General features: G+C 32.9%; 2 protein-coding genes across 4 annotated transcripts; one reads left to right on the forward strand and one right to left on the reverse strand.

The window, feature by feature from the left end:
- Window positions 1-1129: 1129 nt before the first annotated feature.
- Window positions 1130-5748, forward strand: LOC130655520 (uncharacterized). 2 transcript variants are annotated; one of them, XM_057458289.1, is made up of 3 exons: window positions 1130-1212; window positions 5104-5157; window positions 5519-5748. In XM_057458289.1, exons 1-3 carry the CDS (start codon window positions 1140-1142, stop codon window positions 5746-5748), a joined length of 357 nt encoding a protein of 118 aa, XP_057314272.1. In that variant the 5' UTR covers window positions 1130-1139. The 2 variants fall into 2 exon arrangements, with proteins under 2 accessions (XP_057314272.1, XP_057314273.1); XM_057458290.1 differs by lacking the exon at window positions 1130-1212 and adding an exon at window positions 4653-4967.
- A 26-nt stretch (window positions 5749-5774) lies between these two features.
- On the reverse strand, window positions 5775-21590 carry LOC130655516 (protein inturned-like). Of its 2 annotated transcripts, none has more exons than XM_057458283.1 (18): window positions 21293-21590; window positions 12141-12745; window positions 11973-12058; window positions 11281-11457; window positions 10039-10154; window positions 9871-9960; window positions 9714-9791; window positions 9133-9259; window positions 8875-8928; window positions 8721-8783; window positions 8445-8570; window positions 8041-8127; window positions 7915-7964; window positions 7731-7835; window positions 7295-7651; window positions 6455-6626; window positions 6224-6327; window positions 5775-6153 (listed from the first exon to the last, which is right to left on the reverse strand). In XM_057458283.1, the coding sequence occupies exons 1-18, from the start codon at window positions 21352-21354 to the stop codon at window positions 6039-6041; spliced, it is 2574 nt and encodes an 857-aa protein (XP_057314266.1). In that variant the 5' UTR covers window positions 21355-21590; the 3' UTR covers window positions 5775-6038. The 2 variants fall into 2 exon arrangements, with proteins under 2 accessions (XP_057314266.1, XP_057314265.1); XM_057458282.1 differs by lacking the exon at window positions 21293-21590 and adding an exon at window positions 20377-20685.
- Between the last annotated feature and the right edge of the window lie 158 nt (window positions 21591-21748).

Consider the following 21748-nt stretch of genomic DNA (forward strand, 5'->3'; position numbering starts at 1 on the left):
TATGGTACACCACTTTGCTGATGATACAAACCTCCTGCATTTCAGTGACTCTTTGAAACAACTGGCCAAACAAATGAATTTAGACCTCAAGCTTCTCTGCCATTGGCTGAATGCTAATAAGATTTCTCTTAATGCTAGCAAGACAGAATACATTATATTTAAACATGCACATAAACCTCTTAATTATGATTTTAGGCTTCTCATCAATGGTAAAAGGCTTATGCCTAGTGATTCTATTAAATATCTTGGTGTTCTATTAGATTCTGATTTAAGCTGGAAGACTCAGATCAATAATACTGTTGCCAAGCTCAAGAGGGCTAATGGAGCTTTAGCTAAACTTCGTCATTTTGTGCCTCAAAATGTCCTTATCCTAGTCTACTATGCCATTTTTCATTCCCACCTGCAATATTGTAATCAAATTTGGGGTCAACCAAATAGTCTTGATGTTAATCGTATTGCTGTTTTACAAAATTTTGCTATCAGACTAATGACTTTTGAATCTCGAAGAGCATCATCTAGTATCATCTATGGCAACCTGGAAATCCTCAAATTCAATGATATTGTCCAGTGTCAGAACATTCTGTTTTTGCATAAGCTCTTTCATGATAAAATGCCTGCTTCTATCCAGAATACTTTTGCGGTTGACTTCAACCATGCCCAGAGCACTCGTGCAGAAAAGGCTGGCTTGATCAATCTTTCTACTGTCAATACCGTTTGTTTTGGTAAAAATTCTATTAGATTTAACACCATTAAATCCTGGAATAAGATACAGACATCAATGACTAAAAAATTTGTTTCCATAGATTACTTTGGTCTAAAAAGTGATCTAAAGAAGTATTTTATTGCCTCTTATTAATTTGTAACAAATTTTCCCTTTGTTCTCACACGGTTCATTTATCTGGTGATTATATATGTTTGTGCCGTCTTGTGTGTCCTGTGCCGTCTATTGTACTCGTCCAAGGGTGGCCTTATCCTCGTCTTAGCTTCTGCTATTAGGTAAGGTCTCCCTTCAAAAATAGTTTGTTTGTTTTTTCTCTTCATATTAAAATTTATTTAATTATTTGAACTGTACAGCTATTTTTGATTAATAAAATTATCTTATCTTATCTAAATTATCTTATCTTGTAGAAGGGCGAGCCATGCAGATCAAGACAGAATGGGTAGTGGAGGCTATTAGGAAATTGAAGATTGGCAAGGCTGCAGGAGTATCAGGTATTGTTGGAGAGATGGTAAAAGCATCTGGATATATTGGAATTGACCTTATTACAAGTTTTGCTAATCAGAATATAAAGGATGGTGCTATTCCGAGTGAGTGGCAGTCGAGTGCAATAGTGAATTGTTTCAAGGGCAAGGGTGATGCATTAGAAAGAGGTAACTATAGAGGTTTGAAGTTGGTTGATCAAGTAATGAAAGAGTGATTGATAAGTTAGTTAGAGAAAGAATTGATATAGATAAGATGTAATTTGGTTTTGTTCCAGGGCGTGGCACTACAGACACCATATTTTTACTCAGACAGCTTCAGGAAAAGTATTTAGGAAAGAGAAAGAATCTCTATTTTGCCTTTGTAGATTTAGAGAAAGCTTTTGATAGAGTTCCACGTAAAGTTATTTGGTGGGCTATGAGAAAATTAGGTGTGGATGAGTGGCTAGTTACGATGGTACAGTCTATGTACAGCAATGCTAGAAGTCGTGTCAGGATTAACGATTCACTTAGTGATGAATTTAGTGTAAATGTTAGTGTACATCAGGGTTCTGTACTTAGTCCTTTGTTGTTTGTTCTAGTCTTGGAAGCACTGTCGATCAAGTTCAGAACAGGTTGTCCATGAGTTATTGTATGCAGATGATTTGGTTCTCATAGCAGACTCGATGGAAGAATTAGTTGAAAAGTTTGGGGAGTGGAAGAAAGGACTAGAAGAGAAAGGGCTAAGGGTGAACACAGTAAAGTCTAAAGTCATGATTAGTAGCATTGCAGCCAAGCGTGACCTTGTAGTTGGAAAGTGGCCTTGTGGAGTTTGCAGGAAAGGAGTTAGTAGTAACTCAATTATTTGTCAAACTTGGGTACATAAGAAGTGCTGTAGTATTGGTGGAAGGTTAAGAGCTGACATCCAGTTTGTATGCAAGCATTGCAAAGGTGAGATTATAGAGAATGAAGTATTTCCAGCTTCAATGATGTACAACAGTGGTTCTGTTACTTAGGTGATATGTTGGTCAGTGAAGGGGGTGTTGGAAGAAGTGTTACTTGCAGGATAGGTTCTGCTTGGAAAAAGTTCAGAGGGTTACTCCCTTTGTTAACTAGCAGAGTCTTGTCAATTGAGTTAAAAGGTAGGTTGTATGAGGCCTGTGTCAGAAGTGTTATGTTGTACAGTATTGAGACATGGGCAGAGAAGCAGGATGACCGTTTAGAAAGGAATGATATGAGAATGGTTAGGTGGATGTGTAATGCCAGTCTGAGAGCCAGAAAGAGTTCAGATGAGCTAAGAAGCAGGCTAAGTATCCGTAGAATTAAAGATATTATCCAGATAAGAAGGTTGAATTGGCTGGGGCACTTGGAAAGAATGGAGGGGGTAATTGGGTAAGAAAGTGTACAGACTTGATAGTTCCTGGGGCAAAGACCAGAGGCAGACCGAGAAAGACTTGGCAGGAGGTTAAGTACATACTTGATACAGAGAAAGTTGAGTTTAGATCTAACACAATATAGATCAGATTGAAAAAGGGTCATTAATATACCCCGTCCAACCCATGCTAGCATAGAAAACAGACGTTAAGCCGAGAATGATGATGATGATGAACATGTGTAGTAGAGAGGAAGCACACACAAGTATTTGAAGGAAGCTCTGGGGTATAGGTGCCTATTTTAATTATCCTCTTTGGTAGTTTTAATTCATGAAGTTTTTGGTAATATAGCCTAATTAAGGTTAGCTAGCTGCACATCCAAGAGTTAGTTTTAGTCTACAACAACACAACAACGACTTTTGTGTGTCTCTTGTTGTCGTCTAAGTTAATATACATGGCCTATTAAATCCACCAGAGCCCATGTTACTCTATAGCTACAAGATAAACACAGTACAGGAGGGCTTACATCAAAAAATAAATCACAAAGTTGTATGAAGAAACTCCTGTAGCTCACTAGTTAGCTAGTTTTACTTGGGAAAAAATAAAATCTGCTTTCTTTTTGCACCCGTTTTGAAGCTTTAACTGCAATTTTGATAAAATAAATGAGGTGCTGTGTGAACATTAATTGCTTTAATGGGGTGCATTTTTAACTGATATCTTAAAGGCGGTATTCTTGATAAGGGAGGCGTGATCTTTGTACCTCTAGTTCCCAGATTCCCCTTTTGATTTTACATTCTTGTAATTTGCAAACTATTAATCTTCGAATAATCTACAATAGAATTTTCTGACCTGGATACGTAAAAATACTGCTAGCCCGACTTTTTGATTTAAGGTCATTTTCATATTTTTCCAAAGAAATTTAGAATCTTTTTTACTTGAGAAGGTTTTAAGGTAGGTGATGCCATAAGTGACAAATGAATTATTGCAAAGGCCGTCTAGCTTTTTTATGCATTTTGAAAATGCAACTTTGGGACAAAACTAAAATTGGGGAGATCTGAGAAAAAAATTGTTAAAAAATCTACTTTTACAAAAGATTTAAGAAGAAGACATGGCAACCCTGTCCACTCTTAACCAGAGTTAGTTTGCTTGTTTACAAATGGAAAAAAATCTTGAAAAGTTTTTAAATTACAAAGCGCTCTTTTTCTATGAAGTATCATCCTCATACCCAGGGTTTGTTGTCTGATATTAAAGCTGCTAGCGCTTACTTGCTTCGATGATAAAAAATGCAAAAAACCCTGGGAATGACGTTGATGAAGTATAATTTACGTTTTAAACTTTTGCACTAAATCTAACTCCGAGGAAGCACAAAGAAATACAGGCCTTTTAAAAAAGCAGCCACGAGAAAAAAAATATTGTGCAGCTGTGACTTTAATAAAGCGTTTACGTTACAGCTATATTTATGGACGCGAATGTTTTTCCTAAGCAACCTATTTATAAATAACTGAACTGGATATAAAAAATTATAAAGCAACTTTAGTTCTGTACAAATATAAGCACAAGCACCACAAAAAAATATTTTTTGCGAAAATAGAAAGAGACACACTTTTAAAAACAAAAAAAAAAAATAAAACTCCAAGAAAAGAAAACTACAACTTTTTTGCATCCTCGTCCCCAGGATTTGTTGCCTATGTCAAAGCGTCAAAGCCTCTAGCCCCTGGGGACGAGGTTGACTTTTTCGTTGCGTACTTCAGTTTAATTTCCTTTTTACCAAAATTATGACTTTTTTCTTTATTTCCCTTTAAAAACAAATTACGACAATTAGTTGAATAAAACTAGGCTACTATTAAGCATCTTCAGATCTTGATATTGACTACAAAATAAGCAACTTGAGAACTGACCGAAATTCTTAGCTGCTTATAAAAAAATCGTGTAATACGAATTTAGTGATTATCGATTTAGAATACGAAGGCACACATTTAGTAAGGCAGACTTATTTATCTTGTTTCTGTAACGTTTCTTTTTATTTGTTATTTGGTATTGTCCTCGACTGCGAAAAAGCAAAAAGGGACCTTAAGAACAAATTTGTTTCCTAAACGTCTCCAGGTTGTTAAAAAAAAAATGTGAAAGTTTGTAATACAATTATGTAATAACAAAACGAAAAAGAGTCGATATGTCAATATTTTGTTTTAGCAAAAAAAATTATAATCTCTTATGAGTGACTGTGAAAGGTTACTATGTAGAGTGAAGCATTCTAACTCATTCGCTTAATAAGATTAAAATTGCAGTCTTAAATAGTTTGAAATTAAATCGATCTTACTTTGGAGTATGCGTTTAACCGAAGTTAATTATTAAAAATGAAAAAGATACACCATGTATTTCTGCTGTATTATGTTTTGTGGTATTCCAGACAAGCAGGTAAACTTCGTGGTTATATTGTATTTGTTGCATGTCAACAAAAATAAAAACTTTACACGCACGCAAGCAGCATAAAATTGTTTTTAGTTTAGACATATTCGTCAGAATAAAGTTGTTTTTATGTGATTTATTTTAGATACTTTCGTTATCACTTTGTCAAAACAGATTAACAAGGCTGAAGATGAAAGGGGTATGTGCCAAGCACTTTCTGCATATTTAAGTAAACATTTTCGATCACTGAGCTGGTGCATAACGACTCCCAACGGTGTCTTGCTCAATTGCCAACGTGGCATCTTTAAAGTTTACCTCCCAATTAAAAATGGATTGATTTCAAATCCAAGAGATTGTCAAGTTGTTTAAACATAGTAACATCGTGAAATTAGTGGAATTCTAAGTCTAAAATCTCGAAAACTAAAATGAAAAGAAAAAAGATTGCCAGATAATTTTCCAAGCTCTTGCCTATAACAATATGTTTAAAGGGAGGTAAGCTTTAACGATATCATATAAATCGCGTAGCAAAGTCATTTTAAATAAAAACTACTTTATTTTAGGCTGCAGAGTAAACGAAAAGATTTACGAGTATAAAAAAACATTTATCACAGCCGATTGTTCAAAAATGTGTGTTTGTTTACGCACTTGGAAAAAACAGTTCATAACTTGTCTACCATTATGCCCAGCTTCGAACGTCGTATGTAAACAGAACGAAACACTCACTCCTGTTCAAAAGATCTATTCATTTAATCCACCTTGTTACTGTCCAACCTACGTTTGTGCACCGTGAAAAAAACGAATATGAGGAGATGGAAATACTAGATACAAACTAATAATAATTATATTCTTTTGTCAAAAATAAATAATATTGTCAAATATGTACAAAATTAAAAAAAATAAAACTATTTCACATCAAAGGTATGGTAAAAAAATAATTCCCTATTCCCGATCAAACCAATAAAAACAATAGAAACAATAAAAAATCGTTGAACTGAAAACTGAAAAAGAAAATTAAACGAATGTTACTGACGTATCAAATGAAAATGTGCTGGTCATAAAAAAGCCTTCAAGAAACCTAGGTTAGTAGTAACAACCATATCTCATTTTGAAAGCCATTTCAATAATATTCTGAGCGACACCATCTTGAAAACATACATACACCTCCTCTTCGCTCGACCCTTTCTTCACAATACGCCTAAATATAATTTCACTTCATGTACATTTAAACTATACCTTCTACTTAAAACTTAAGATTTTCTACTCACCCCACAACCCAGTATTTTACACTTGGTGATCCCTTTTTCATTTCTGCGCCTTTCGTTGGTCGAACGCGAAATAGCAAACCATACTCAAGCTGGCGAGCGGAGCACTAGTGTAAGGAAACAGCTTACTAATACTATCTCACATTATAAAAAATATCTTAAAAATTTAATTTTAGACATATTAAAATGCATGAAAGGGATTTCATGTTTGCCATGTTCAGTATTTAAACATACCTGTTTCGGTAAAAACAGTTCATGAATTTTCTCACACGATGATTGAAACGATGAGATTATCTCGTTGGTAAGAGCGTCAGTTGATTGAGATATATTCGGGCAAATAAGAACTCCAGAATGATTTTTTAATGTTGTGAAGTAAAACAGGGTATTGTTCATGCCTGTAGTTAACCTGGAACAAAAAAAAAACTTGTATATATTATAGGAGTAAGCTTTAAAGGGACCAATAATTAACGAAACACTAAAATAATAAAATGTAAAATTATTAGAAGAAACGAAAGATATTTTAATCTTTAAATACACGCCCTTTTGTTGATTTTAGGTTATGACTTTAAATTGAAACAACTTTTCTGATGTAACTCTGTAACTACTTAAAAAATTCACAGAGAAAAACTAGAAAAACTAGTTTTTCCAAACATTTTGCGAAGTTAATTTTTAGTCATTTCTGGTAAATTTGGTACGATTTTTTTCGCGAATTAACCTTTCTGGGAATTTTCGCGCAGATAATTTTTAACGAATATAGATAAAACTCGCGAAATTCACGAAAATTAATCAACTTAGGGTAGTTGCCGGACGTTGATAAAGAAACGCAACTAAAACATATTTGCCGCGAAAATAAGTTGACAAGCGTCAATACTTCGACATGGTTAACAGTGGTTGAAATTTTAAAGATTTCACTATTCTGTTGCCCATAAAAAGCGTGTCGTTAAAATCTCATATTTCGTAAGAGCACGCATTCGCAATTTAGAATACAATATTTATTTATTTAATCATTTTAAAAGGTATGCACTGACAACAACAAATTCGTCCGAGGCATGGTAGATCATAAAAAAAACTTACTTCGTAGAAAGTGCTGACGTAAGTGATATTTCTGTTGCTGAGGAAAAACTTAACGATTTCATTTTAAATTCGTTACTCGGAGGCAAAACTATATTGTTCGTAAATATGCTTCCACTGGACGCTGATGAACCAATTGAATCTCTTCTCCCAGTGCTTGCGTGACTAACATCCAGCGAAACGTCAAATGAAGCATGTTGCTGATGATAATGTGTACTGCTATTAGCGTCTGATGACGGCAAGTCCATATGTGCAGGAACTTTACGTTTAATTAATTCTAACGCACGTGGACTTTGTGATACCTTAGGATAAATTGCTTCTAAAGGGTTGACAACAGCTGGGGAAGATCCTCCTTCAAGCCTGTAGACGAAACAATAGAAATTTTTTACAAGACATCACGTGTCTCGTCATCGCCAGCTGAAAAACAGCAACGACATACCTCGTCTGACTAATCACCTCGAAGTCCAGACTTTCGATTAGGTATGTGAGAATTGACCATGCAGTATCCACATAATACGGATGAGGACCTGGATTACCCTCCGGACTACAATTTTGAGCAGAAAACATGACGTGACGAAAAGAAAGTATAAAAAAACGAATACAATGTAGGAAAACAATCTTACACTGACGCAACTCCTCCAGCTTCAAGTAAAGAGCACAGAAGACTTTTACCCTGTAATAAAAAAAGTAAAATTATAAAAGATAAGCAAAACATCAATAGAAAAACAAAAACATTGACAGCAACATACCTTTCCAACAACGAGAACAAACCATCTCACACCGGTTGGTTTTTTGAAATCTGATTTTATTTGTGCTTTTTTTGCAGTCAAGAATATCTGTAGACAGAAATACGAAAGTGAGGTAAATTTCTTTCGAATGGGTATTGACGAAACCAGGGACATTCCCTCCCTTCTCCTTCACACACATACTTTTTTTAAGGAATAACTTAGATAGCATCGAAAACACTATTTTTTCTATTTAAAATTTTAGAGTGTGAATAACGTTAAGAAAATCTCAAGATCTTGAAATCCAAAAAAATTTCTAGGGAAGTCCCAACCACGCGGAAAATTATATAACTATATTGGCCCCACAACTTTTAAAACAAATTCGTCGGTGCTGCGTGGAGAAAACATATTCTTGCAGAAAAACATACCTCCTTCCAGATCACAATCTGTCTCAATTTTTCTTTCTTTGCAATTAAGAATAACCAATGATATTTGCAAAAGTTTACAATATCCCTTAAATTTTCATCACACAAATGATTGCATACCAGTGTGTCCTAAAAATAAACATGCAGCGTTTAACAAGTCGATGACCGTTGGGGTGTGTAGCTAATTTTAAAGTAAATCTTTGTGATATAATTTTATATTCTGAGATAAACCAAAGGAGACATACTTCTAAAGATTCAGTATAAATTCTCTTGGCTTACCTGATAAAATAAGCATGTTCCTATTGTACCATATAGCCTTCTGTGAGGAAAGAAATCATCAATCTAACAGAAAAGAAAATTAACCATAAGACTAAGAGTTCAACCAGAATGTATAGAATGTATGGGAGTTGTTTATTTGGTATATATGACATACACATTCCCCATAATCTGCAGCCTCTGCATCACACAACACGTTGCTGATATCCACCTAAGAATGTAAAAAAAAGGTAATTAGTAACTTCACCAAAATAGAAAACTTTGTTGTTGTTTTTAATCAAATGTAATGACGTCTTCTTATTAGGTCGAATATGGGGGTCGCAATGTTGTTTTTATAATCAAGAGATTATAAACACAGAGACAAAAAACACAGACATATTTATATTCACCACAAATACAATGTCCGACAACTTACGTAATGACTTGTAGGAAGTTGCAGCTGACGAACACCTGTCATAAAGTCCTCATAATTTTGTAGTAAGTGATCAACAAACATGGAAATAATGTGTTTAGATGATGAAATGTTTTCTGTCTGAAATGCTCTAAAAGAAATGAAGATGTAATAACACCATGAAACGCAGAAAGAGAAAACGATTACTATTATCGCACAAAACCTTTCTGAAAAAAAACATTTAAACTTTTATCATATTTGATAAGAAATCTTAATTTTTACTCAACTTTTGTAAAATAAAGCTATTATTTAAAATGAAAATGCATATCCCCATTAGTTTTTAAAAATTTTTGTCCTTTCCAGTAAGGGCCAGTTTGAAATCCCCCACCCCCAGTTAGTAGTTGGGGAGGGGTTCACACTATCTCATTTATTGTTGTTAAAGCATAAGTAAAGAGTAGTTAACATAAGTATAAACTTAAAATAGTTTGCTTTCATACTTTTGTCCTAATGTTGGAAAAACTTTTGCATTTCTCATAATTAACACTTTTGCATTTCTTATATTAAACATAAAGTTATAGGGTAACTGAAAATAAGACTATTTTTACCTTTTAACACTACCATACATTAAAATTAAGAGATGTAGCAATTCGTTTATACAATAATCAAGTTTAAGTGACGAACATCTAAAACAGATAAGTAACGTTACTAAACAAAAAACAGGTGTCACTTGTGTATAAATAAATAAATAAAGATATTATTTACTTCTCCTGTGGAAGTGAAACTAAAAATACATTGTCTTCAACGCTCTTATAACGAACATTTATGACTTGTTCATCTATGACCAGCACAGAACTAAAAAAAAACATTTTGTAGTGGACCAATAACTAGAGAAGTAGACCAGTATGCATTAAAATTTATTACAATTTTAACCTTTGTATGTTCGTTCCAGTGACATTGACCATGATATCACTTAAAGTTAAGAAAATACCACGAACACCTTTTAATTTTTTGATGCAATCACTTTCAGGATACCAAAATATTATATCCTAAAATTGAGATGAAAAATTAAACAAAGAAAACACTGTATGAAATATTTCTGTTTTAGTTGGTTAAAAAGTGGATAATTTATAGTCCATTTTGTACATTTCCAAACAAAATTCTAATTTGAAAACTAAATCAATTTCGAAAATAATGTTCTGTTACGAGATAAATTCCCTACATTATAATGCGCCAACGTCCTTAGTTGTGTAACTGAAAACATTAATGATTAAAAACCTTGCATTGGAAAATTACACTGACGTTAAAATGAGATTGAAAAGTGTTTTGCCAAGAAGTGTGTTATTAAGTTGTGCGGTTGTTGTAATGGTTATTTTTGTACAATCCATTTAATAGTAGCCGTTTTCTGTCTGTCTACATACAGGAAAAAAGTTGTGTTACGAAAACACGAAATGCGAGATTTACAGGACAGGTGACCCCAATGATTTTTCCAAGGGTAAACGAATAGTCTATTTAGTAATAGCCGTGTTCTGTTTAAAATCGTAGCTGAATTGCTACCACAAATCGATATGTATATCCGTGGATTTTCCTCAAAGCTAACGGCTAGTGTCTATAATAATACCTGCATTATGCGTTTTAAAATGACTACACTGCAGTTTTATTTCGACCTCTCGTCTAATGATTTTATTAGTTTATTCTAATGAACTTGACCATCAATTCTAAACGACCTCATGAATATAAGTATAAAAAAAAGAAAGGCAGTACAAAAATATGCCAAATGTACTTTTTGCATCAAACAGAATTAGCCAATGAAATGCCAAAAAATGGTGCAAACTTGATGTTAAGATGATGTCATCAATTTCTTTGTAAGTTATGCAACTTGTGTGCTTAGAAAAATTGTAATAATAACCACCATCAATTTGAGATTATGAGAAAAGGAATAATTTTGATTATTGCAGGGTGATCCATCAAATTTTTTGACCATGTTGCAACACACACTAAGAACATTTGATACTATCAATTTATTTTAGTTAAGATTAACAAATTAGAAGAAAGTACCAGTATAAATCTACAGAGAACGTCTTCATTATACAGGTAAATGTTTAAAAAATTCAAAATTTGAAATTTTAATAAAGATTTTAAGAAAACAAAAAGTTTTTAATTAGTCTCACTTACACTTTCAGCTTTATCTTCAGTCCCTGACAACGTAAGATAAGCAACACAGCATATTTCATTAAACGCATCGAAAACCATTTCTTCATGGTCGGTTATCGTATTTGATATAATGGAACATAACTGACTTTTATTATTTGATATTATTCTTGTGACTAGACGTTCAATAGTGATAATTACCTAATAAGAAGGATTAACACTTAGCACTAATTTTCCTATAAACAAATACTTATTTAAACCCCCTCCCACCAATGAGCGCCTTCCTTTTGATGGAAAATAATTAATACAGTAGAGTTCCGGTTATTTAAACCTCCGCTTAGACGAAAATTTTTATTCCCTGTGGATTTTCTAACCCCATCTACCTCAGTTACTCAGAGTGAAACTTTGATTTCCCAGTTGTTTAAACAATTAACTTTAAAACCTACTAAAAGCAATATATAGCTAAAATAAGAAAATTTTCACTTATCCGAAATTTTAGTTATTCGAAGTAAATTTCTATCTCCCATGGGCCTTGGAATAACCAAGAGTCTACTGTGAGCCTCTCTTTTAAATAAGAATCACCTTATTCCAGATTTATTCAAATTAATTAATTCAAATTAATGCAACCAATTACTTTGTAGAAATAATATTATTTTGGCCTACAAATGGTTTTACGGGCTATAAAGATGACACAAAAATGCTATGTTGACACCAACCTCAGAATCTCCATTGACCTTTAGTAGGACTTGATTTATACTTGAATGGTTAACTTCTAGACCATTAATAGCAAGAATAATATCCCCTAAAATAACACAATTCTTGTAAAAGGTTAACTCAGAAACAAACATGCAAATAAACAAACCTTAATTGAAATATTACTATACCAATGGATATATTTTGACATCTATCGATAGGACTATTAGGAATGATACCCTGTATGATAATCGAGTTAGCATTTTGTTTAAAACCAGGAATGCCACTAAACATAATGTCATTATCAAAGTCATCTAATACTGGATCCATATCTAGTCCAGTAATAACACCTAAAACATTTTCAAGAGTGACATAATTTGCTTCAATTGGTGCATTTAGAGTAACAGCAACATTCTTGCATATTAAATTTGTAGTGTCTGAAATTTTTGTATCCATATGTACACTTTTGAAATCCTGTGCTTTCTGAATGTCTGTTTGGTTTGGCTTTTTCTTGTTATGATGTGAATGGTGATGGTGCACTTTATTCTTTTCATTATTATCACTATTATTAATTCTGTTTATGTAATCTTTCTTTGAAAATGATCTGGATTTTTTTATTACACTTTTTATTTTTTCTTGGATACGTTTTTCTTTATTTTCATTATGAACAATAGTTCGGACACGGTCTTTATAATTTCTTGGAATTTGACTTTCATTCTGCGACTGTATATAAACAAGATCGCCGTTGTCTTGAATATGTTCTATCCATGGCCAACGAGTTGAAGCATCTTCCTCCCTAGAAACAAATATATATGTCTAATTAAAACACAGGCTTAAATACATTTTTAAACACAGATTTTTACCAAGGGCAAAAAATCATGTTTCTAAATCTATGAAATTTATGTCTGCTACCTTAATACTCTCCTTAATACTATTTAATACTCTTCAGGAAACTGGAGTTAGTGCAACAAAAATCATTCTTTTGGCACTCACGGCCTTAGAAATTTAAACTTTTGGATATCTGCAATAAAATAATGTATAGTACCACAATTTCCAGGCTATATTTTTGAGAAGGTCTGCCAATAACAATTAGTTTTCATAAATAGAAAGAATAACATCCTTAATACCTTGTCAACATAGATCTCTTTTGCCTGTTTGGGAAAATATCTATATTAATGATGGTGCAGATTAATAAGAATGAATGTCTTAGAGATCTTCCTATTTCAAGTCTATAAGTTATAATTAAAAAGTGTTATAGTTTGAATAGGCAAAATCTAATGCCAATAAAAAAATAATCTTATGTTAAATGATACGATAAACACAATTATTTGAAGCCTAAACATTGTTTTACAGTGTTAAAATTGTCAAAATGTGATTTACAAAGCTTAAAAATACCACTGCATTTTGTATACAATATGAATGCAACCTTGTCTTCATTCTTCTTGCAGTTTTATATTCACCATACAATATGTCTTTTCTTTATTAAAAATAGAGCCACGAAACTACTATTTTTAATAGAAAACAGGTGATGTAAAATAATTCTTCCTTGTAAGCATTTTGCTTTTTATGTGTGGATGTGCAAAAATATACAAATTTCAATAGCTTACAATACACTCTTAAGCAATAACATGTATGTTACATTTGAGAACAAAAGGGTATTATCTTATTATTTTGACTCATGACCAACAGTGACAATTGGAATACATATGCTGCTATTTGGACGTAAGTATATAAAAATATTTCTTTTTTTAAATATCATAAAATGTTATGTCATATAATTTTTTATGAATTGTCATTGACCAATTATAAATTTAATTTTAAATAAGAATTGCCATACAAATATTAATACAACATCATCAAAACACAATTGTATAAAGTTTAAACAACCTCCTACAATCGTCCCAAGCAGAATTTTAATATCTTAAAACAGTAAATAAAAGCAAATGTTGGGCAGTTTTTCTTGGCATTTGCAAAATTAAGTTCGCTCTTTAACTCCCATAAAAATTCCCATTAAAATGATCCTGAGGATCTGCAGGAAGTGCTTTAAATAGGAGAACACAGTAGGCAGGATCTATCAGTGAAGGGTGTCAAAAAGTACAGAAAAATTAATACCTTAGAAGACCGTATTTACTCTATCATTCCTGCATTTCTACATTCCCACTTCTCTAGTAAACCGCCTTGTCCGGCATGGGTTGAAAAAGTAATCTTGCCTCTCCAATAATTCTGCAGGTGGGATTGCTGTAATTTTTATTAAATCTGTATAGTATTACTTTCTCCAATATTTATGCTGCATATCAGTGTAAGTAGCATTTTACAACAATTTGAATGCATGAATTTCATATGAATGTTGTAAAAGTTGTGTTTTTCATTGCTTTAAAGAGAACTTTATTCATTTCTGTACCTTTTACACATCATAATTCTGCGACTGTTTTTTAAACATAATCGAGCCTTTTTAATATTCCTGCCTCACTAGTAAACCCGTCTTTACATTAAAGGTTGAACACTAATCCTGCAGTAGCAATAATAGAGTAAATACAGTATAGTCCTGGACACTTTCATGCAATAAAAGATGACTTAGCATAGTTAAAATGCCATATTGGATTTCACGACAGGCAAAAATTTCAATTATTTATTTCACAGAAAACAAAATAGAAAGGGATTAAAGAAATACACAAGTGTATTATCTTGCAGGAGTAATGAACACTGATAAAGTTTAATAAGATCCTTTTTTGTTTGTGAAAATAAGAAATCTTGACGCTTTACGGTAAATTATGCCAACATCATGTTTACTTTGGACTTCATTGTTCAGCTCAGGAATATCTGCTTGACACAATAATTTTTTGAAAATGTTGTTGAAACAAGCTAGTTTTCATAGGTACTTTTATTTTACTTTCCTGCTATTAAAATACCCCTGATTGAATCTAGAAGTGCTAAATTTCAATATCTCACTCCAAGCAAGTTTGCCTTGGATCGGCTAGTGTATTCCATAGGTCACACAGGTCACAGGTCAAAATTTTAAAATGTTCTTAATTCTGACATTGCAAATAATTTTAGCCATTTCCAGTTTCGTGATGAAGCACCATTACAAAATACACAATGCAGAGAATTTGTAACACTCTTTGCAATCTTTAACACTTGTCAGAAGACTGCCACTGCCCCTTTATATATTCTGATTAGAATGTATGAATATAAGCTGCATGTAAACACCTTACATTACTTAACCACTCCAACATTAAGTCTGTTAACAAACTTCGTCCACGGGTTCTTTAGAGAATTAACGCGCTTAGAGTCCTTTCCGTTATTGATGACTGATAACATTATAACCACTGTTTTTTATTTTTTGATAGCGCATTGGAAGAGCGCTGGGGACTTAGATCTTAATAATTAGGCTAAACATCAACATGTTCCCTTTTACCTTTTTAATAGATCTATGGATGCTACTTAAACCATACTGCTGAGATTGAATTTAAAAAAACAAGCACTCTAAAAAACTTTTTTATTTAAAGTGAAAAAAAAAACTACAAAATATATACACAGATAAGAAACAGAAGAGTTAAGTTTATATCCCACAGGTTCTCGATGATTTAAAACTACTTTTGCCTTCTGCAAGTCACTTATTAAGGATAGTTGCATTTAATTCGTATTATTACCCGGGTAAAAGGGTGGCATCGATATTTTCAAAAATCGCGCAATGTGATTGGTTAAAACTTACGTTTATGGCACCGTAGATTAGTGGTTATAGTTCTCGTACTCTGTGCGGGAAACCGGGTTTCGATTCCTTTTGACGGCGATTCAACATGGGCGAGTGAATGTTACCATAGCCCCGGGTTAACCCAAGCCATGTGAGGGAAATTGGGGAGATGGCACACTGTGTGGGCCGTTTGATATTACCAGAAGTTGTCTAGTAGAGCGTGGGCCCTAATTGGGTCCGCGTAACTCAAAATGAGCAATAAATACTCTAGGACTCCCCATCCAAGCCATGGCCCCTCCTGGAAATAATAGACAGGGTATATCCCTATTGTGAGGCTAGCCGTGTAAAATATGCACATCTATCTATTTATCTATCTATCTATAGAGGGCAATATTTCACTGTATTGCCCGCTACCATAGCAACAAAATGGTAGCATTAAATGTAAATAAACACGGAAAAAAGTAAACAAAACGCAAAACAGAAGTGAAACTTACTTTTATCTTTTAAAGAAGTTTATGTTGTAGCTGCAATAAAAACCTGTAATGTTTACACAATATCTGATTTAAAAAAAAAAATTTAGTTTAAATATACGTTCCATATGGAAATAGTTTCTATAAAAACATGGTTTCCACATCCTGCTTATAATGTTATTTTTTTGTTGAAAATGCAGTACCCGCTTAGTAATCCATATAATAACTGTTTTTATTACCCTGGTAAAAGGGCAGCATCGATGTTTTCGAAAATCGTGCAATGTGATTGGTTAAAACTTATGTCATAGAAGGCAATATTCCACGGTATTGCCTGCTACCATAGGAAGCGTATATAAAGTTTAAATATAGTAACATTAAATGTAAATAAACACGGAAAAAAGTAAACAAAACACGAAACAGAAGTAAAACTTACTTTTTGCCTTTTAAAGAATTCTATGTTGTAGATAATAAAAACCTGTAATGTTTACATGATATTCGATTTAAAAAATATATATTATTAGTTTAAATGTACGTTCTATTTAGGAATAGTTTCTATAAAGACATGGTTTCTACACCCTGTTTATAATGTTATATTTTTGTCGAAAATGCAGTACCCGCAAAATAATAATCCATATAATAACTGTTTATTTCAGGCAATACATTCAAATATTGACCTCTATCACATAATTTGACGTCTCTAAATATTCTCTGGTATTGCCCTCATATACAGTTATTATAGGGTTAGCATTGTATGTATATGTTACGTATATTATATATGTATATTATTATATCTAGATGTTACGTATATTAAATAAGTCCAAGAAAACTTTTGTAAATATACCTTTTTATGCGAAATATGCCTACTCGTGTAGAACAAAGCAAATTATCTAGTCAACCTTGTGCCCAGTAAAAAAGGTATTTGTTCACCAGCGATCAAATATGAGAATATATCATACACATCTTGCACCACGTATCCTGCACCACGTATCCTGCACCACGTATCCTTTAACCACTCCTTCTTCGCTACTTTCGCTATCTATCACTTTCGTTTCACTCATTGTTTACTTTCCCTCCTTGTATCACAAATTTTTAATTTAAGCTGTAAATAAAAATCTCACATATCAGAATGTTTAACCACGCTGGATTACCAACAGTTGTTTAAAATTGAATAGCGGTGATAGAAATGTTTTTTAGATCGCATTTTAAAAGTTTATAAACGAAAAGCGGCGATAGAAATGTTTTTATAAATCGCATTTTAAAAGTCTAAGAACAAAAAACGGAGATAGAAAAGTTTTTTAAGATCACATTTTAAAAGTTTATAAACAAAAAGCAGCATTTAATAGTTGTGAACAATGCTTCTCATGTTTCTTAAATTAAACGCACTAGAATCTTTTTAAGTAATTAATTCAACAATACATTTTCGCACAATGTATTATCAGGCCCGGTCGGAAAAATTTAACCCTGCGAGCGCTCACAAAAGCTTGTGCAAATTAATTTGCGTGAGTGGTCAAAAGTTTAAAATATGTTATTTCTTGTTAAAATGCCTATTTAAATAGCTATTTTAGTGTTAGTCCCTTTCCTTGTTGTTTTATTGTGTTACATAACGAAAAATGTGTGTTCTTTTTACGACCATATTGAATATGTTTACTCATGATTTCAGTGTAATAAAAGTTGGCACGGCAAATTATAATTACCAAGGCGGATGGGAAAATAATGGGAATTGCCAGAAGACTAAAAGGAGGGATAATGTTAACAAGACTTGAGTCATTTAAAACAATATTTTTGTTCATGTTCAAGGTCTACTCTGAATCAGAAAATACAACAACGCTGATGTCATTATCGTCACTGTTGCTGTCTTCGTTATCTGATGACGAAATCGTGGTTACGTCAAACGAGCTAGACCATGCCTTCTTATGTTGTGGTTTCCATGTTATGCATTTCTTTTTGCGCCGCTTTTCGAGATTTTTATTACAGCCATTTCTGTAATCTCCTCTCTTTCTTTTTCTGTCGAAATCTTGTTATTTAAATTGATGCACAAAAAATTCTCCATGGTGACGTGGCTCATACTTAACCTCCTATCGGATAAAAGAAGTGTGAGTAGGCTAAATGCTCTCTCCACCATAGAGTTTGACGCTGAAAGGCACAAAACTAACTCAGCCAACATGCACATGTTTGGAAACTCAGTACGTTTGAAGGCTAGCACTGTTTTCCAAACACTTAATGGCTCTTCCCCAGAATAGTTGGCTTTTACAAAGCTTCTTAAAGAACGCCATTTACGAATTGCACTACACGAAATTCACCATAGTTTTGCCGTCAGCCTCTTTAGTTTTATAACCAATAATGTCCTCTTTACCCCATTTTTTTTAAATGTAGAAATCTCAACCATATTTCCGAATTTTTTTTTTTTAACTCATTTTTGCCGAAAAAAAACGTGTCCTTCTTTATTTAATAAAATAGGATAATATAAAAATGAACGTATAACACATGGCCTAAACAGTTTCACCTGTTCCCACTGGAGTAAAAAATTTGAAAGGGACAGCTAAAACAACTTTAACACCTTCATAAAAAATTGAAAGAAGTGTTACATTTTTAAAACATAAAAAAATCTGATTTTTTGATTTGTGCTGAAACATTTTGAACGATCGAAACCAAAAGTAGAAAAAAGAAGTATCGCATGGATAAAAAAAATATGAATAATATTTTATCAAGTGAAGGTATATCAACTTAAAAATTATACGAACCTCTCTACTTAAAAACGTCTTTTTCGAACTTTTTATATATTATTAGTAATCTAAAAAAATTAAAAAGAACGGAAAAGATATAAAAGAGTATGGGGACGAAATTGGCTCAGCAAAATATTTAGTTTCGATTCACAGGTACCGTCGATCATATGAATGAAACTTTGACGTCATTAAAAGAAAAAGTTAATTTATTTGTAGCAAACAACGCACCTGTTTTTTACAACTAATAAGACAGTTTTATGTCCCACATGCACGTTTGATCTGTAAAATAAAACTAAAAATAATCCAGCCGCCGCTGATCAAAGATATCAACAAAAAGTACTCGCTACACGTTGCATTACGTCTTTAAAAAATCTTTGATAAAGTAGTCTTATGCGAGCGATAAATCGCACGCATAAATTTTTTGGCGCATGTGTAGGCGTGTGCGCGTGCGATCGCACGCGTCTCCTGACCGGGCTTGATTATAAAACTTCGCAAAAGATTTTTATTATTTAATTCGAATTTAGGTAGAATTTATATCTTTATGGCGCTGCATCTCCGAAAAGGGCTACCAAAATGATTGCGCATATTAAATGTTGATATATATTGAAAGTAAGCCAAAAATATATGGTTATATATTTTAACCTGTGACCTGCTACCTGTGTGACATGTGGAATACACCAGCTGTATATGTTCTGCCCAGATTGCGAAAACGACCTGTTTATAAACATGACTGCCGGATTATGTAGGCATGGCCTGATTATGTTTTTTTTTACCCTGATTATGTTGTGGTGACCGGATTATGAACCCTGGATATAATGGCTGACTTAGGCAGGCTTTGATTGGCATTTTCTTTGAACTTTTGTGAATGAACCATTGATGAATTATTGTCACATGACATTTTTCTTTCCAAGATAGAACACTATTGAAAACAAGGCATGTCGAAAGAAAAAAAATCTTCACGTTATTTTTCTCTGTACTGCAGGATAAAACACTATTGAAAACTAGGCATAGGGAAAGAAAAAAGTCTCGACATAATTCTTAGCATAAACTCCTCTTGAATGTACTCAACATTTACCAGAATATACTTTGAAGTAACTAGATTTTGCGGATGGGTGGGTTTATTTTTATGAGAACAACAACAACTTTGCCACCAGGGCTATTTGCTTGTCAGAAGTGATGACGAATGATATAAAAATTATGTTTGTTCTATAAGGGAGAAATAATATAATTTATTGCTGCTCTGGTTATATATATTTGTTCTATAGCTATAGCTATAATAAGTGAAAAATAACTGGCCTCCCGATTATATTTGTTCTATAAGTCTCAAATAATATTAGACTGTTTTACATAAGTCAGCCTGCCATGATTATGTGTGTTTTTTAAGTAACAAATGACAATTAAGTAACAAATATATACCAGAGCTGAAATGTTTACCACTGAAAATGTAAACAAAGAATTTGATCTATAGCTAAGCTGTAGAAAAATCATACAAAAATAGCTACTTAAAATAGTTATATCTATAATTTAACATATTCACACTTACTCCGAATCTGTATTATAAGCACCAGAAGAACACGTGGAGCAAAAACTTGGACTCCTTCCCAAAGATGAACACTCGCTATCAAAACTGTCCCGGCGGTAGTAATAATTCTTACTGTTAACATGAGTAAAGTTTTGGTGTTTTGTGTTCATCATGAAAACTTCTATTAATAACTTGAAGCATCAAAATTTTAATTTTTATGTGTTAAATTTTGTTCATAACCATAAGAAGAAAAGAAGTAATTAATTTTATCACTGCTACGTCTCCCATATTTGTTTTCATATGGAGCACGGCCAAGCTCCGGTCCTGGAAATGTGAAGATGATAATAACGACCACCCCCGACTGCAAGTTCCTCCTGTTGCCCGTGACCAAAATTCATGTACAAGAAGCCCAAGAGTTATATACAAGATTCATGTACCAATCGGAAGAAGAACTATAACCTCCTTCCAAGAACTAGTTAATTTTTTATACTTGAAGTTAACAGGTCCTGGGTACGATTGGATAGACTCAAAAATTCAAAATATGCACTGGGACGAAAGCATGAAGTATAAAACTCAGGAATCCTGCAACACCCGGGAATCCTGCAACACTTTCCGCGTTATTCCATCTATGTAACAAAGGGAGGATCGCAAGATGGTATTGCGCCTTAACGGCAATGACAAAGAGAATGTCAAAGAATAATTTAAATGTTAATATTTTCCTATAAATAAATGCGTATTGTTTGAAAACTGCTAAAGTACTTTTCGCCACTTCTGAAGAAGTAGATTGCTGCCGCCAAAACTGAGATAATTCACATTTTTTCTAAAGTTCAAGCGTAGACGGTCAAAATAAAAATACACTGTGTAAAAAACAGTATCTAAATTGACAGTTACATCTCCCATAAAAGTAAGAAAAATATAGAAATTTAAAAATTCTTACCACCACTTGGCTGTAACATATTTTCTTCGATTTTTTTGATTTTTTTCGAATACAAATTTCATACTAAACACGACGAGTGTAGTTTTTTCTATCTGAGATTTTTATATTTCCTGATCTTTTTTAGTGTCAGAACAAAGACAGGAAGGATATATGTTTACCTAATTGAGTTGTTGGTATGTTTTATATTTTCTTTACAGACAAAACTTTTGTTGTTAAAAATGAAACAGAATCATATTTGTGTCAAAAGCACGTACAAGAGCAATACGACACCTTGAGAAAATTGGCGCGAATTATATAATTTACTATCGCGAGTGCAATCACTATATTTCTCTTACTTGTAGTTAAAATATTACGCTTTGCCAAGAAACAAAAGTTAAGAAACTACACAGGTTGAAAATAATATTGAAAAAATTGGTTCAGAAATATTTTTTGGCCTGCGAGTTTTGTGGTACGCAC

Source organism: Hydractinia symbiolongicarpus, chromosome 8 (assembly GCF_029227915.1).
Source record: "Hydractinia symbiolongicarpus strain clone_291-10 chromosome 8, HSymV2.1, whole genome shotgun sequence".
NCBI classification, from domain to species: Eukaryota; Metazoa; Cnidaria; class Hydrozoa; order Anthoathecata; family Hydractiniidae; genus Hydractinia; species Hydractinia symbiolongicarpus.